Source organism: Crocodylus porosus, unplaced genomic scaffold (assembly GCF_001723895.1).
Source record: "Crocodylus porosus isolate Cpor-Errol unplaced genomic scaffold, CroPor_comp1, whole genome shotgun sequence".
NCBI classification, from domain to species: domain Eukaryota; kingdom Metazoa; phylum Chordata; order Crocodylia; family Crocodylidae; genus Crocodylus; species Crocodylus porosus.
Window position 1 is genome coordinate 8,671,204 of NW_017728949.1, and position 18,423 is coordinate 8,689,626.

Sequence of the window (18,423 nt, forward strand, 5' to 3'; positions counted from 1 at the left end):
AGAAAGACTGATGTGATTTTAAACCAACCTTTTCCCTCCTGAAAAAGGAAGCAGACACCATGCACAACTTACGTATGGGGTTGACCTATGACAGGACCACTGCAGTAGTATTCTACAGAGCAGATAATCTTGTGTGACACATTTAAGGGCCATCGTTTTTCTGCATCTTTCTCCTTCCATCAAAAGGTTGTTGACAGCTTCCTGTCCTTCTCATCTATGGAAAAGCCCATTTTGGCTCCTGAAGTGGGGGCAAGAGAGCACTGCCTTCCTCCTGCAGGTGCTCTGATTGGTTTGTGTTTCTGAAGCAGTGACAAAAATCATTCTTACGAGATGGCTGTCCTCAGGAAGGACTACCATTCACTTAGGGGTTAGAGCATCTTGCCTTATTGCATGACTGTCTCCAGCCCCAGCCTAACTGGTATGACTCAAAGAAAGACTTGAGAACAGGCAGAACTGGCACAAAAAGAAAAAGAACTCAGATGATACAGAATAGCAGCACCTAGTGACACCTACCTTTCCAATGCTTCCTCTTTAAATATTAAGGTGTAGAACTAGGAGGAAAAAAAGGCTGGAAGGGATCCTAAGAGGTTGCCTAGTCTGGCCCCCTGTTCAAGCAGAAATATCCCTGTGTAAGCCATTCCAGTCAGGGGTTTGGAAGTTTTTAAGTGATGGTTAGACAAGAAAATTCCACATCTTTTCTAGGCCACCTGTTCTGGTGCTTAAGCACCCTTATAGTTAGACATATCGAACCTAGGTGTCCGTTGCTGCAATTTAAGCCCATTATTCCTTCTCAGAGGTGTAACATGATGCCTCAGCATCCTGGGGGCACTGGGGCAGTGCCAAGCAGATGCCAATGGCCAGTCTGACAGTGCAGCTGCTTCTACTTTCCCACCCCTTGTTATACTCCTGTTTCTTCTCCTGCCCCTTGTGAACATAGGGACCAATTGATTGCCATCCTCTCTCTAACAGAGGCAGTGGTTTTCTTGTAATATCTTCTGTTGAACCAGCTGTATTTTGATGAGAGATGCTGGACAAGTTTTCTTTAGATTTGGGCTATTATAAAGAGCCCTTTTTGTATTTGAAAAGTGTTATCAAATCCCCCTTCAGTCTTCTCTTTTCCAAAGCAGTTTAACCTGCACTTGTTCTGTTAACTCTGACCTTTTATCATATGAAAAAAAATCCTGGTGAAGGTCCAGAGATACAAAGGAAACTCTGTGAGATAGAACTAGTACATCACCCAGCAGGGCAAGGAACATGGTCAAAAGCTTCCTCAGAAGACAATGGAGTAGCGCAGGGTTAGCAGAGATACAGCCCCAGGGCTGTTTCTGACCCATGGAGCTGAATCCTGCAGCTCACAGTGCTGCTGACTGCAATGCTGCACATGCTGAAACTGGCCCTGTGTGCTGCGTGTGACATATGGAGCCCTTCCGGCATGGGCGTTACACAGTGTGGAGCTGGTATGAGGCATGTGCTGCATATGGTGCCCCTCCGATTGGCCCTGCATGTTAGAACCAAGGTTGGTCCAGATTGGGCCCATAGACCAGCTCCATGTACTAGATCCAGTGCACAGGCCTGGTTTGGCATGGGTGCTACCTGTAGCACATGCCTTAAACCAGTGCCGTGTGCTGCATGTAGCACGCACCCTGGACTGGCCCTACATGCCACATGTGGATGGTCAGTGCTCGTGCTTGCTACATGCAGTGCACAGAGCTGGAGCTGGCACTTACATTACAAGCATCATGCACAGCTGGTCCACCAACCCACGGAGCCAGAGGAGTTTTATACCCCTGGAGCAGTGGAACTCAAGGAAGCAGCCTTGTGGCTGTCTGCTGTGCAAGCAAAGCCTGAGTGTGTAGGACCTTCAGAATCAATGCCAGGAGAAAACAGGTTGGCAAGCACCATTTATTTCCTGGACTTCTGAAATTAACCCAGTCTAGAGAGCTATCAACACTTCAAGGACAGAGGCCAGGACTCTATTTGTATTAAACAGCCTCCATAGGATTGGAATAGGAGACTGCCACTTTTATTGTCAAACTTAGCACCCCACAACACACCAAATTTGGGGTGTTCTACAAGCTATCCATATTTATTTGGGGGTTCATGAAATTGCCCTCAAATTCTTTCCCAGGTCAGAGCAGGCATTTCTTCTGTATGTGTCATACCCTGATCATTTTATGTGACAGCCAGGCTGCAGCTGGTCATCTATTTGTAAATAACAATATAACCCAGGATTTACTTTTGTGTCCTAGTGTTGTCTCTCTCTCTACCTCCTGCCTCTTGTCTTACATTTAGATTGCAAACACTTTGGGACTGGAGCTATCTCTTTGTTCTTTATTTGTGGAGTGCATGCTGCAACAGCATTCCTATCCATGACTTGGGTTCCAACATGTTGCCATAAAACCCCCAACAAATAAACAATAACACATTAACTTTTTTCAATTGGGAAAATCACTTTTACAGCCCATCAGCATTCATTCTAGTTAATGATAGTTATGATAGTTGGTGCAAAGGGCCCACATTCCAAACACAATTCACAACTTAACATTAGGATCCTCTAGCATGGACTCCCAGGGCCTTGAATCTTTTCCACAAAAGAAAGTAAGGTATTCATATGCATCTGATTACCTAAGTAAATTCAGGCACCCTCATCTAAAAACTGGCCTTGATTTTCATTTTGACATATGAGATCTTTAGCACTTTTATTTGTTCTTGTAAGCTTATTGTGACAGAACAGATGGTAAGTAAACATAACTATTTTTGAACTAAAACACTTACATTTATCCACAGATCACTTACCTTCAGGCTTGTAATTATTAAGAGTTGTTCTTGCAATATGTGATGCTTAGTGTCCTTTACATCCCCTAACTTCATTTCAAAGGGAGTCTTTGCCAGTACTCCCTGGATTTCTGACAACCTTGAAGAATTGAGCCCTATGTCTCATTGTAAAATATTTCCTTTTAATCTGAAGTTACTTAAGTTATACTGTAGATATTTGAATTCTGAACTTGTCTGAGCTTCTAGGATGTCATAATTTATTTATTCAGGGAATTTCTTGCTTGTTTTATATTCTTATTGTTACTGTTGCATAACCAAGAAATGATTTATTGTTAGATCTTTTAAAATTATGTTCTTTTCAATGTACTGTAACTTCCCCAGGAATTGAGACATGATTTTGATTGTAGTATCCCTCTGTGTAAACCCATATGGTAAAGAAAAATAGTTGGTTTTTCTTCCCAGCTCTTGATTGGGGAAGTCAATGTTAAGAACATCACCTGCATTTTATAAAGCACTTCAGAATAGATCTGTACCTATAAAGTTCATTACAAATGTGTTGTTGTTCACCAGGTCAAATGTACAGCTAATCTCGTTTTTGAGGGTTTCTTATACAGCTACAATTTTATCTGAAAAATAAATGTATTGTGAAAAAACTCAATAGATTACATGTTCCCTCCATGCAGCTGCCATGTTCCTACTGTGTGCTGTGAAAGTGCCAGAAGCTGTTTCTGATATGCTGATGTCTGAATTTCATCACCCTGAGACAGTGCAAAGACTGAATGCCATTCTCAAATTCCACACTCTCTGGAGATTTAGATATCAAGTCTGGCCTCGAATGGAGGAGGGAGCTCAACAGATCTTTAAGGTAGATGAGAGGAAACAAGACATATCACCATCCTTCACAGTTTGCCATGTAGGGAAATATGCTTTGACATGAAGGGTAAATGCCAACATCATTGCAGGAGAGAAAAGAGGGTCTTCTGAGTAAGGCTTATTGGGTGCAGAACTGCTTCATAAAACAGAGAGAGAGAGACTCCTACCAGATTCTGAAATGGTACAGAAAACATGCCATGCACAATAGTTATAATACAGCGAGCTGGTAGTTCAGTCTGTGGAAACAGGATGAATTATTGTATCTGACTTTTCCAATCGTATTCATAAATATTAACAGAAGCATATTGTGCATGCTTCAACAAAGTGCATGTACAGGACCTAACTTAGATACTGTTGTTGAACTGATTACTTAACAACTTAAGCAAACATAGCAAAATCTGTACCACAGAGATTAATCATGAATTTCTGATTCATGCAGTTTAGTCAGAGGAGTTGTTTGCTTGTTCTTAACCATTGCTGGAGACACTGTAAATCCCAGATAATCATAAATAGTTCATTTAACATGTTTAATTTTGAAATGAATGCCCAGGAAATGGGTTCCTTTATTGCAAACTGTTACACCATGTATATGCTACTGTCCTAGTGAATGAAAATTTTTCTGAATACAGTTTCATCTTTCACCTTTGGCAGACCTCAGATAATTGTTTTCTTTGAAGAATAAAAAGATTGATTTGTAAGATTTCCATCCCTAGCTTTTTCTGTTGTTCTAGAGGCAGGATCTTTCCTTTGTATTTAAAGAATTGATCATTGAAAGTGCCACAGCTGTAGAAACATGTTGAAAGCAGAGTCACCTATAAAGGGTGGTTGTCTAGGCTGTATGGTTGGTATTGTGTTATGGAGAAGACCCCATCCTGTGGGTCTGTGATATCAGTTTAGTGGATTTGTCTTTAAACTGGGAAATCTGCTTTTATAAAAAAATAGTACAAACCATTTCAAATGTTTGTTCTTTGGCCAAAAATGCTTTACTGTTTGAAACAACCCAATCTGTTATTGAAACCTGAACTGAGCATACCAGCTGCTTCTGTCCCAGCTTGCAGAAGGAGGCTAAAACCAAGGAATGCCACCAATCATTATTTTCCCTTAAAATTCCCCCCTCTCTCTCCCTAATTTTTTTTTCTTCATGTGTTTTGTAGATTCCTCCACCAAGTATAAACTTCACCCTGCCCTCTCCAGTCCTGGGAATGCCTTCTGTGCCAATGTTTGACCCACCTTGGGTCCCACAGTGCAGTGGGAGTGTGCAAGACCCCATCAATGAAGACCAGTCTGTAAGTAAAAAGCTCCCTAGTGTCAACGTTCTTATTTTTTTTAATAACAAATTTTAGGTTAGGGAGGAAAAGCAGAAGCTGAAGAGGAAGATAAAGCCTAATCTCTGTATTTTCTGCCTTTGTCAGTTTGAGAGAGATTTTGAGGCATGTTGTTAGTGTAGGGAACCAGAATTTTTATAGGAATTTAACACTTTTCCATTTGGTCAGCAAAAGATAAAGGTCAGGGGCATGAGATACATTTACCTGTGTGTAATTGACCCGTGTGTAAAAATTGGAAATAAAATTACACTGGTGTAAATTCTACTGTTGTGTGTGCCCATGTGTCCAGGGTAACAATTTGCTGAAGGCAAAAAAGCTAATATATGATTCCCTCTCACCTAGTGGTGAGACATTGTAATAGCCGCCTTCTGGATGCAGCAACCCCAGGAGAGCTGCTTGCCCATGATTTTGGAATCCAGTGGTGTACAAAGCTAGTACAAATTACATTACTGTAACTGTGTTGTGCCCTAAGTTATTAAATTAAACCAAGTTCTCCCTTGCATGTCTCTTGTTCAGTTTCTACTTATTTTGCTTGTGTAATAGTTATTAAACATTACAGGAGATTTGTATGTATGACTTGCAAAACTGACTGCTTCAAGTCAGTTTCTTTCTCTTGCTTTCATGGAAGAAGTCATTTTCGGCCCGGGCAGTATCACGTTCTCATCAGCGAGCAGAGCATATCCTGAAGAACCTACAGCAAGAGGAGGAAAAGAAACGCCTGGGCCGGGAGGCCAGTCTGATCACTGCCATTCCCATCACCCAGGAGGCATGTTATGAGCCCACCTGCAACCCAAATTCAGAGCAGGAGGAGGAAGGTGTGCTTCAGAGCCACAAACTGCCTGCCTGGGACCCACAAGCATGTGCTTCCATTGTGGACCATTTCTTAGGGATGCCACATGTTGAAAGAAAATGTTCATGATTGATAATGCAGAGCCTGCTTTACGACAGGCTCACTGTTTTAGACCATGTGATCCAGGGGTGGGCAAAATGCAGCCCGAGGGCCGAATGCAGCCCACCAGGCCATTCTTTCCAGCCCATGGGGCCCTTAAAAAATTTAGAAAATTAATATTTATCTGCCCTGGGCTGCCTGTCATGTGGCCCACGATGGCTTGCTAAAATTCAGTAAGCGGCCCTCTGCCCAAAATGATTGCCCGCCCCAATGTCATCAAACTGCTTCTGAATCATTTTACCAATATCACAAAAATGTGACACAGCTATGTCACAATCTTTAAGGTTGAAAATGAATGAGAAATAAGTGTAGTGAGTCCTTATTAGAGTAAAAGTGCAAACAAGTAAAATACTGAGTGTTTTTAGGATGTCCCCAGGTCCCACTGAATCCAGTGGGAATTTTTGGCACCTGGCACCTCACAGAGGCACTCAACCCCTTGCTAGATAAGGTCCTACTAGAGAGAGTTAGTTCAATGTACTGTAAGAGCTCATGCAATAGACAAATACTCTGGAGTCCTGAGCACCTTATGCAGTGGGAAATCTGTAAATAGAGTAATTGAATTGCAAGTATAACTGGGCCTTACCTAAAGCAAGCATAACAAATAGCTTAGCAGTGTAGCTCATTAGGATGTAGAATTGTTTTTAGAGCCCTGTCATCCAGTCAGTTGCAATTTGACTTAGCAAAGCACTGGATCACTTCTGAGTCACTGGGGGAAAAAAAGATCTAATTGGTCTGTAGCCTACTTTGAATTTTTCACTGTCTCAAGGTGGCTGGTTGGTGTTAACTTCTAAGTGCCCTCAGCTATGTCAGATGGATTTATAGCCATAAATTCACATTTCCTGCTTTCTTTGTCAGTAGAAGAAGTTGCCAACCTGGCATCCCGCCGTCTCTCTGTGAGTCCCTCTTGCACATCTAGCACTTCTCACAGGAATTATTCCTTCCGTCGTGGCTCTGTCTGGTCAGTGCGTTCAGCGGTCAGTAATGAAGGTGGGTTGCATTTGTTTTTAATTCCCCTCTCTCAGCATTTCAGTTCTTTAGCCCTTTTTTGCACTGCCACATAATATCTTAATTTCTGTGATCTCGGCCAAAGTAATGCTTTCCTGTTGTCAGATCTGGTTGCAAGCTTCAGCAATTTTGAAATACTGGGTATCATGCATTATGAGACAGCTGTTTACCCCATGCTTACAGCACCTTCTCTTAAATGTCAGTGTTTCATTAAGGTGATGTAACAGTGAATGCTGTCAGGCAAAATTGTAATTTAATGGGATTTTATGTGCAGCCCATCTGCTAATGGGGCATTGTGGCATCCAGCTTTTGCTCCAGAAGGCATGAGTTTGAAGTCTCAGTCATGACAAGGGCTTTCTCCAGTCTATACAGCATTGAATAGGCAGTAGTCATTCAGGCTGCAAAACCAAAGGCTAGTCATATTATTCCCTGTGTATCAGTAGTTATAGAAACTGATGCCTTAATCCCAATAGCTCAGTGAGCTCACAGGCTTGGGAGGACCTTTAGCTTGACTTGATATCAGCAGACCCAAACCTTTTATACTTCTCACTACCGCAGATGAGGAACACACTACAGAGCATACTCCAAATCATCATGTGCCCCAGCCTCCCCAGGCAGTGTTCCCAGCATGCATCTGTGCAGCTGTGCTCCCCATTGTCCATCTGATGGAAGATGGAGAAGTCCGGGAGGATGGAGTCGCAGGTATGGACTTAAATTAAACATTAATGGCCTCTTAGTCAGAGGTTATGGAAACCTCTAGCAATTTTAATCATAGCTTACATCAGCAAGGCATAATAACTAGAGGTATAAAAGGAGCACTAGGTATATATGCTACATTTGACCGTGGTTTTTTTTACCATTATTCAATACAAAGGTAAACCTGAGGGTAGTGTATGATATTACATATTTTTACAAGGACATCAGCAGAAGGATTTATAAATAAATAAATCAGTTAAGAACTAGTTCTTTACAAATAAATCATTTAAGAAGCAGTTATTGACTTGTTTAGCTCCAGAACAATATATTAATATTTTATTAAAATGTCTATTAATCATTCATTAACCTGTTAGAAAACAAGTCCTCAGCATAGTGTGACCATATACCTGATCTTGTCTTATCTAGTCTTTTCTTTCTCTTTTTTTTTTTTTGAACAACAAATGCATCAGCCATACTTGGTTCAAGTCCTTCTTTCTGGTTTCAGAATGATCCACAGACTTGTACCCATAATTCCTACATGCTCATGGATTGTGAACTGTAGCTGTTCCCAAATGTTTCAGACTGAGTTGCTCACAAGCTTTTGTTAATCATGTGTAGGGGGTCACTGAGTATAAAGCAGTGACTTGCTTCTTCACTGGATGACTGAGTCACTGAAAATTATTCCACTAATGTAAATTTTCAGATAACTAAAATCCTTAATGTTTTGCAATCAGCTAACCTTTTCACAAATGCTTGGTGGCTTTCTGAAGAATGACCAGGAATAACAGAAAACATGACCCAGTAAATCATAGCGAATTGGAGCTTTTATTCACAAAAATGTTTGTGAATTCAGTAATTTGCCATATGGAATCAGGAATATGAAAGTTCTCTTGTCCTTTAAGGTTCACCTCTTCATTGGTTCTCCAGCTGAGTTTTTTAAGCACCACCTTTAGCACAACAGGCAGGGCTTAGAAAGGTTCAAATGTTAGAACTCTATTATCATAATGTTTTGAGGCTGATCAGCGTTTACACAAACACTTGGTGGCTACCTAAATATTGGCCATAAATAATTACAACATAACACAACATATGACAAAATGGATAAATGATACTGTAGAGTCAATTAATTGAGATTCATATTTTTTTTTAAAACAGAGTGGATAATTTCACCTCATGAACCATTTGCATACTGATAATTTTTTTACAGACATTTTTGTTGGGTTTGGAAAAGTAGCTAAAGCATATAACAAAGAAGGAAATGCAGCTTCTCCATAACCTAGCAGTTAATATGCTGTGCTTGGAAGCATGATTAGTTAGTAGGCCTGTGCAAGTAGGCAGCTATTCGATTTGGCTTCGGATCCGGCCACTTCAGACGTCAGCAATCTGATCCAGAGCTCTGGATTGGTTTCCCGCTTCGATCCGGCTGAAGTAGCTCCGAAGCTTTGGAGCCGCCTCAGAGATCCGGCCATAGGGTATAATGGGGAATCAATGAAATATTTATAACTTTGTTGTTTTCTGTCTCATTTGGATGAAACTTGCAGGAGTGGTAGCCTCTGCTGAGAGTATGAAGCTGTATTAGCTAGACCATCCTTTTGTTCTACATTGTCACAGCACCTAGCACAAAAATTGCCTAATTTAGAATTAGGTTTCCTAAGTGATATGGCAATACAAATAATAATAATAATAGCAATGGATGTTAGAAACATTTTCATACAAATTGTCCCTTTGAAGACTGGTTCTCTTTCTTTCTTTTGCACAGTGAGTGCTGTGGCTCAGCAAGTCTTATGGAACTGCCTGATTGAAGATCCCTCAACAGTTCTGCGGCATTTCCTGGAGAAACTCACAATAAGTAATCGACAGGTAGGACGCTTTTCTCCTAATAGGCACATTATTTAAAGGTATCTATATCACTTAGGCTAGGTACAGACATTCAAAAGGAGTGAGGCAGAATTGATTTAAGTTAGGCAGTTTTCTGTAAGTGGTGTAGTTTAGATTGGTAGTTAACAGAACACACATTGACCCTTTGGTGGGGGAGGATAGGGAAGAGTGGCAAATCTTAGGGCACAAACAGAATTGATAATTTTTGCTCTATATGGCCACAGAAAGTAATTTATAGTCATGAGTAAACACAAGTTCACAGCTGCAGACAGCTTTAAAAGTGGCTGATTGGGTGAAAATCTGACCCCTCCTTGTATGACAGGTCAAATGAAGACATTTCAAAACAGAGCATCTTCTGTAACTTCTGTCTGCCTCCCTGCCAGTCTCGAGCTGTTTTCAGAATGGGAGGGGGAAAGGGAGCAGAGGGAGTTCAGTCTCAGGGGTTTTTCAGCCTGCACTGGAGGGTGGAGCAGTTGTACTGGATCACCCACCTTCCCCCCTCCCCTGAGGTGGGGGAGTGCCAATTCATCCATCCTGCCCTCCAGCGCTGGCTGGAAAGCTATGAGAACAAGCTTCGTCCACTCCCTTCCCCCACCTCCCATTTTGAAGACTTTGCAGCCTAGCAGGGAGCAGGGGCCATTTTCAGGGGAAACTGGCTGCAGACTCCCAGCGAGCAGCTAGATTCCCCTCCCTTCTGGAAACAACAGTGAACTCTGGTTTGTTCCATGGGATTACTATAACTCAGAACACTTCCTGCAAAGCGTTCTCTGTTACAGCGAGGAGCTGCACTTCTGTCTGCACCCGGCTTCTGCCATTTTTAAACCAGTCTATGTGAGCCAAACTTCTGGGTACAGACAGAGGTGTAATTCCCCACTATAACTCAGAACATTTTCTGCAAAGCATTCTGAGTTACAACATAACCCCAGATGAAACAGCAGACTCTCAGCCAGATGCAGCCAGGTTTCCTTAGCAATGGCCACAGCTCTCTGCCAGTGCTTACTGTTTTCAGAATGGGAGAGGGGAAAGGTAGCAGAGGGATCTCATTCTTGGGGCTCCCCAGCTGGTGCTGAAGGATGGGGAGGGGTGAATTGGAGCCCCCCCCCCCCCACCATGGTGGTGAGGGCTCTAATACATCTGCCCCACCCTCCAGGGAGGGGCTGAAAAAACCCCAGACTTAATGCCCTCTGCTCCTTTTCCCCACTCCCATTCTGAAAACAGCAACAGGCTGGGAGCTCCACAGACACAAATTACACAAGCTACATTTTGAAACGTCTTTATCTGACACTTCATGCAATGAGGGGGCAGATTTTCACCCAATCAGCTGTTTTTGAAGCTGTCTGCAGCTGTGCACTTGTGTTTGGTCACAGCTATAAACTGTTTTCTGTGGCCAGATCAGGCAAAAATCATCTGCGCCCTCTGTTCTGTTATGGATATAGACCAGTTTTGCATGCTGAACTTCTGTTGTGTTACAGGTATAGACCAGTTTCTGATCACTTACATTGGTACAAGTGTAATGTCTGTCCCCTGCTTTAGTGTACAGAAATGTTGGTACAAGTAGAATCAGTTAAAGGGTAATAACTGGAGAAGACTTAAAAGTGTAACATGACTTAGAAAATTGCTGTTGGTTTATGTTAGCTAAGTGTCTGGCCCTGAATATCCAACATCACGGGTATTATTAGCCTTCTAGTGAACCATATTGCATTTGATATCCTCAGCAATGTAAATAAACCTAGCTCCATCTATGCCCATCAATTTAACTGTGAAGAAGCACAGATGCAGTCTTCTTCTCCCCTGATTTATTATACTTTCTTGTGCTATGTCTAGTTTATATTGCAAACTCCATGCACCAGGGAACTACATCTAAAGCACCATACACCCCTCAGGAGTGTGTAAATATCACTCATGACAATATTATGTGTATTTCTAACACTTTCTGAATAATAATAGTGCTGTTGCAACCACCAAGCACAAGAAGCCTTTCTACTTCCGTTCTGAATCTTTAGTTTGCAGTACTTCTCATTTAGGGTGAAGGATAGACCAGCAAGTATCTTTTGAAGGTCAGCCCAAACAGCCACTGATATCTGTTAAGCAACCTGGTTTGTAAAAAAAGTTGTTTCTCTTCCAGCTCTGACTACCCTGTTGAGCAGCACCAGGTGTCTGGGACACTGTAGTCTTCTGGCCCATTTATTTTAGTGTTACTTCAATGTTATTTGATGTTTAAAATGCCCTGCCAGTTTTTGCAGTAGAAAGAAAAATAAAATGCTGGAATTCCCATGATGCTTGAAACAGGGAATTGCCAGTTCATGGTAGAGGGCCCTACCGGTGTTGGAAAACTTTAAAAACTCGACTACGGACATTTGAAAATGAAGGTGATCAAAATGGAAAAGAGAAGGAACCAGCCTTTCAGCTGGAGTAAATCAGCCACGTTCCACACAGCCAGCTGTGCTAAATTACACAGGATATGACTGTGGTCCAAGTTGTTCATCTTTCTTTATTCCACTGCTTTCCCCTTTTCTTCTGCTCCACACATCATATACAGGAATTGGGAAATAATTCTGCTGTCCTGGCGTTGTGACACAAGAGTGGCTGCCTTGAAGTAAATGACACACTGAGTTAAAACACAAGAGAAGTTAAAATCAGGCCTGTGGCTTTTGAAAAAAAACAAACCAAACAGTTCTGAAATGTAGCATTTAAGGAGTAGAAAGGTAGTGAGCTGAGTTAGTCTGAAGTCAGGCAGAAGGCAGGGTAAGGAGCAATTCAGGAAGTAACATATACCAATTTGTTATCATATTTTACATCAGGGGTACCAAACTCATCTGGCCCCACTGGCCGGAAGAAGGGCACAGGGCCAGTCTGCAGGCTGGATTGGGCCCACAGACCGGCTCCCTGTGCCAGATCCAGCACATAGGGCTGGGCCGGTGAGTATGCAGTGCACGCCCTCAGCTCCAGCCCTGCACACTGCATGCAGCATGCGCTGGCCCCAGCCCCAGCCCTGCATGTGGCACGTGGTGAGTGGGGCGGGTCTGGGGCGCATGTGCATATGCTGCACGGAGCTGGTCCGAAGCACACACTGCATGTGGCTTTCACACCAGACTGGCACTGCGTGCTGGATCCAGGCCATAAAACTAATCTATGGACCCAATGCAGACCAGCCCCGATCCACTGTGCAGGGCTAGTCCAGCACAGGCACCATATGCAGCCTGCATCAGACTGGCCCTGCACACCAAGTGCAGTATGTGCTGGCTCCAGCCCTGCACAGCATGGGAGTAGCCTGGGGCACATCAGCATGTGGCACCTACGCTGGACTGGCCCTGTGCACTGGATTCAGTATGTGCGACTCGCCTGTGGCCAGTGCATGCTGCATGTGGCACATGGGGCCAGTGTGAGACCCACAGCCAGCACTGAAGATGAATGATAGGGCTCCATGGGCTGGATTCAGCCCATGGGCTGTATCTTTGTCACCCCTATTTTACCTTATTGGCTCAACAAACTGCAAATAAGTAAGTTAATAGATTTAGAATCCTAAGGACATGAAGCAAAGGAAATGGGGACCAGCAGGCACTGGGGGAGTCCCTGTTCCCCCGAGCACTACCAGGAGTGACCAGAAATAACGGTCACAAGCTGGCAGAGGGTAGCTTCAGGCTAGATATCAGGAGGCGCTACTTCACTGTCAGGGCGGCTAGGATCTGGAACCAACTTCCAAGAGAAGTTGTGCTGGCTTCTACCCTGGGGGTCTTTAAAAGGAGGCTGGATGAACACCTTGCCGGGGTCATTTTACCCCAGTACTCACTGTTTCCTGCCATGGCAGGGGGTCGGACTTGATGATCTGGTCAGGTACCTTCCGACCCTACTAACTATGAAACTATGAAATAAATAGCTAAGTACAAATTCTCTAGCTTGCTCCACTATATTTGCACTGCCTTAGCATCACAAAGGGAGAAGAGACCATGCATTCACCCTGAAATTTGCCTCAGCAGGTGTAGAAATGACATGGCTACTCCCTATGCATAGTCATGCCCTTGGAGCAGGGGGCAAGAGGGAGCAGGGGATGGGAAGTCCTAGAGGATGGAAATAAGAGGAACCAAAGTATGATATTCCATCTACTTTCAGTGATGAGTGGTCCATCAGGGCAAGGGTTGGCAACATGCAGCCTGCAGCCCATATCACAACTGCTTTTCTCTGTCCGCCTCCCCCTGGCTTCAATGCAGCCACCACTTTCAGTAGTGGGGAAGGGAGCTGGGGCTGGGCAGCTTTCAGTAGTGCCTACATTACAGCTGGGGAGCCAGGTTGCAGGGAGAAGAGGCAGTGGCATAGGTGCAGCTCCCAGCCACCCAGCCCTGGCCTCAGTCCTGCCTCAGTTCTACACTGGCTGGAAACTGCTTACAGTCCAGGAGGGAGCAGGCAGAAAGCTGGAGAAGCCACCTGGCCAACGCCAGCTTGAGGCCCCGTTGTTCCAGCCCATGGTTTGTAAATATTGTTGCTCCCTGCTTTAAGGCTGTTTACCAGGTAACACCAGTTTGACTAGACCTCAGAAGAAAGCAACAGAGGATCTAAGATAGAATAGAGAGTATTACCAAGTGGCCACAACTGTTGCATTAAAGCAAGTTAATTTTCATATAGTCTCTCCAGTGTTGTCCTAACAGTACTTTTCCATGCTAGGGAAGAACTAGAGTTATTGCAGAGAAGGAGACAAGTCAGAACTAGAGGCTGAAAGCTGCCAAAGGTCACATCTTCAACAATACCTCTAAAGTAAAAAGGCAACACACAATGTGAAACAGTTTGCAAGTCAACGGTCTTTATGCTGCATCCAGGATGCAGGTGCCTTTGTCCCTCCACTGAGTATCCCAACCACTCTTGTAGGCCAGCAGTTCCATTTCATGCACAGAGAGCTCAAGGGTTGCGGGCAGGATGGAAACAAACAAGGCAGGAAGGAAAACACATACTATGTTGTGATGGAAAGGAAAGAAAAATCTTTGCCCTTCTTTCAGGATGAATTGATGTACATGCTGAGGAAGCTTCTACTAAACATCGGAGACTTTCCTGCCCAGACATCTCATATCCTCTTTAACTACTTGGTGAGTAGCTCTTGGCACCAGCATGCAGCCCATACATCTGCTGTCTCACTGTAAGTTTCCTAAGTACAAATGTCACAGTCTAACAGGAAATGAGTGCCCTTGAGTATTTCCTGCATATTAACATTCACTTTTGCACATCACAACTGCAGCTGCTGACAATAAAACCTTGCTTGTACACATTTCTAGTTTATTTCTTCCCTTTATTTTGAACTTGTTAGCTTATCATTTTACTCCTTTAATCTGATGCTCCTGCCCTGGATCTGAAATGAGTCATGATTGTGGAGGTAAAGGGGAGCCATAAGCCAATGGAAGGAACCAGACATCCGCGCTTGGAAGACTTGAAGTGAAAATATATAATTTTCACTTTATTTAGGCCCCTGAAATGCTCTGACTCTGGTGCAAATCTAGCCCCACCTGTTGGCTACAAAGGACCAACTCCCAGGATCATAATAAATTCTAGTTTATTGTATAAGATGTGAAGTTACCAAAAAAATCATAAATGCAAACTTTGAGTTATGAGGGGTATTGGTCACCTTAGTGTACACACATTCAAACCCATGTAGTATAGTGTGTAGTAGATGCTGTAGTGATTGTGAGAGCACTAGAGTTGTATATCTACCTATCCAAGACCCTGAAGAGTTCTGTCGATGGTCAGCTTTCTTCAAGGCGTTGTCTTCTCCCGAAGGGGGTTTCATAGTTCCATAGTTTCATAGTTGGTAGGATTGGAAGGGGCCTGAGCAGATCATCAAGTCCAACCCCTTAGATTGCCATGGGCAGGAAAGAATGCTGGGGTCAAACGACCCGGCTAGGTGTCTATCTAGCCTCCTTTTGAAGATCCCCAGGGTAGGAGTGAGCTCCACTTCTCTTGGAAGTTGGTTCCAGATCCTAGCCGTCCTGACTGTGAAGTAGTGCCTCCTGATACCTAGCCTGAATCTACTCTCAGTCAATTTATGGCCGTTATTCCTTGTTACTCCCAGTAGTGCTTGGGGGAACAGGGACTCTCCCATTGCCTGCTGGTCTCCCTTGGCCAGTTTATAGCTGGGCACCAGATCCCCTCTCAGCCTTCTCTTGTGGAGTCCAAACAGGTTCCGGTCCCTTAGCCTCTCCTCATAAGGCCTGCCCTGCTTACCCCTGATCATGCCCTGCTTACCTCCTCTGGACCCTCTCAGTGTTGTCCACATCCTTCCTGAAGTGCAGCACCTAGAACTGGACACAGTACTCCAACTGCAGTCTGATCAGTGCCGCATAGAGGGGGAGGATCACCCCCTTGGACCTGCTCGTGGTGCATCTGCGGGTGCATGACAAGGTGCGGCTGGCCTTCCTGACCGCGTCCCCACACTGGCGGCCCATGTTCATCCTGGAGTCTATAATGACTCCAGGATCCTTTTCTGCCTCTGTGCTGTTGAGAGGGGAGTTCCCCAGCCTGTAGGAATGCTGCTGGTTCTTTCTCCCTAGGTATAGTACCCTGCACTTGTCAGTATTGAATCCTATCTTATTCTCATCCGCTCACCCCTGTAACCTGTCCAGATCCAATTGCAGCCTGTCCTTCCCTTTTAGCGTGCCCACTTCTCCCCATATCTTAATGTCATCCATGAATTTGAACAAGGTACTTTTCACCCCCTCTTCCAAGTCGCTGATGAAGATGTTGGACAGTGCGGGCCTGAGGACTGAACCCTGGGGGAGTCCACTGCCCACATCCCTCCAGGTTGAAAATGACCCCTCCATCACCATTCTCTGGGTGCAGCCCTCCAGCCAGTTGGCAACCCCTCTGATTATGTAGGCATCGACACCACAATCTCTAATTCTTTAACAAGAATGGGGTGAGAGACAGTGTTGAAGGTCTTCCTAAAGTCCAGCTGGACTACATCCACCACGACACCTGCGTCCAAGGATTTTGTGACCTGGTCATAGAAGGCCACCAGGTTGGTCTGACAGGACCTGCCTCTAATGAACCCCATGTTGGTTGCCCCTAAACATACACTCTCCTGCTGGCCCCTCACAGCTGTGCACCTGGATAATTTTCTCAAAAAGCTTCCCCAGGACGGAGGTAAGACTAACAGGCCTATAATTTCCTGGGTCCTCCTTCCTCCCTTTTTTGAAAATGGGGACCACATTGGCCCTTTTCCAGTCCTCTGGCACCTCGCCAGAGCACCACAAGTGCTCGTAAAGCTGCATCAGGTGTCCTGCAATGACCTCTGCTAATTCCCGCAGCACTCTGGGGTGGACATCATCAGGACCTGCTGATTTGAACATGTCTGGTCCCTCCAGAAGTTCCTTGACTAGGTCCTCACTGACCCTGGGCCTGGCTGTGCCTCCCTTGGGACCATCGGGGATCCTGGTAGGGGGGATGACCTCATCCCTGCTCAGAAAAATGGAGGCAAAGAAATTGTTAAATAGGTTAGCTTTGTTGTCTGGTGAGACCACCAGATTTCCAAGTGTGTCCTGCAGAGGCCCCATGTTACCTGGAACCTTCTTTTCACTCCCTATGTATTTAAAAAAGGACTTCTTGTTGATCCGGGTTGCTAGTCCCAGTTCCATCTCCACCTTGGCCTTCCTAACAGCTCCCCTACAATCCCGAGCAATGGAGGTATAGTCCTCCCTGGTGATGGCCCTCCCTTCCATTGGGTGTACGCCTCCATCTTAGCTTTGAAATATTCCTGGATGCTTTTGGTGAGCCATGGGGGCTTCTGAGCACTCTTGCCCCCTTTGATCTGTGCTGGGATTGCCACCCTTTGGGCTTGGAGGATTGTCTTCTTAAGGAACAACCACTCTTCTTGGACTCCCAACTCCACACCCCTCCAGGACCTCAGTGCCTCCCTAAGTAGTCTCCTTAGCTCAATGAAATCCACCTTCCTAAAGTCCAGGGCTGCTGTCTTACTGCAGGCCTTTGTCGCCCTGTGTTGGATGGTGAATTCCAGTAGGTGATGATCACAATTGCCCAGGTGATCAAGCACCTGCTGTCCCCTCACCAGGTTGTTGCTTGTGGCCAGGACCAGGTCTAATAAGGCATTTCCCCTGTTGGGACTGTGCACCTGCTGGGTTAGATGGAGGTCCTGTAACACAGCTAGGAATCTACGTGAACGGTCAGACCTGGCTGACTGCTCTTCCCAGCAAATGTCCGGATAGTTTAGGTCACCCATGATGACCACATCCTTTGACTTAATTGCCTCTACGAGCTGACCTGAGAATTCCTGGTCTAGCTCTTCCCCTTGGTTGGGTGGTCTGTAGTAGTCCTTTTCCCCTGACCCCTTTGTATTCTGACCCAAAGCACTTCAGTCTGCCCCTCCTCTGACCCAGTGCTGCTCATTGAGGATGTGACTTGTTCTTTGATATAGAGCGCCACACCCCCACCTTTCCTTCCTGTTCTATCTCTCCTGTACAGGTTGCCTGCTTGTCCTTCTGCCTTGGTAGGTCAGGTGCTGAATGAGAGGGCACCACGGAGGGTCACACTTCACTGTCTTTTATCCCTTTCTGGCAGACTTGTGTGATTTCCCAGCATCATCTTGGCTGCCAGATCCAGAGGTCACTATCCCACATGGGTTTTGAGCAGTACTTGACAGCTGTTAGTCACAGGGGTCTTGCCTGCCGATACGATGCAGTTCTGGGAGTCAGTTTGTGATTTTGATTAATTTAACAATGTTATTGTTCAGGGTTTTAGGAATAGTCAATAGGGTGGGTGCTCAGTTTCTTGGCTTGATGAGCCTAAAATGGCTTGTAGAGTACAGTTTTGTAATGGTAAGTTCCTTTGGCTAGGCTATTGTTAATTAACAGCCAGAGGCTTTTGCTTTGTCTTCAGTTATCTGATTCATACATACTCGCATTCACTCAGGGGGACCAGCCTAATACA

The 18,423-nt window shown here is 44.7% G+C and overlaps 1 protein-coding gene across 2 annotated transcripts in view; it reads left to right on the forward strand.

The window, feature by feature from the left end:
• The window catches only part of UNC80 (unc-80 homolog, NALCN activator), a 195,195-nt gene that overhangs the window by 110,802 nt on the left and 65,970 nt on the right, over positions 1 to 18,423 (forward strand). Inside the window, exons 32-38 of one of the 2 annotated variants that reach the window (XM_019553643.1) lie at positions 3,459 to 3,640; positions 4,803 to 4,934; positions 5,602 to 5,788; positions 6,778 to 6,909; positions 7,486 to 7,629; positions 9,383 to 9,483; positions 14,490 to 14,576. In XM_019553643.1, coding sequence (XP_019409188.1) covers positions 3,459 to 3,640; positions 4,803 to 4,934; positions 5,602 to 5,788; positions 6,778 to 6,909; positions 7,486 to 7,629; positions 9,383 to 9,483; positions 14,490 to 14,576 — 965 coding nt within the window. The remainder of the gene's footprint in view (positions 1 to 3,458; positions 3,641 to 4,802; positions 4,935 to 5,601; positions 5,789 to 6,777; positions 6,910 to 7,485; positions 7,630 to 9,382; positions 9,484 to 14,489; positions 14,577 to 18,423) is intronic. The other variant, XM_019553642.1, reaches the window with a different exon arrangement.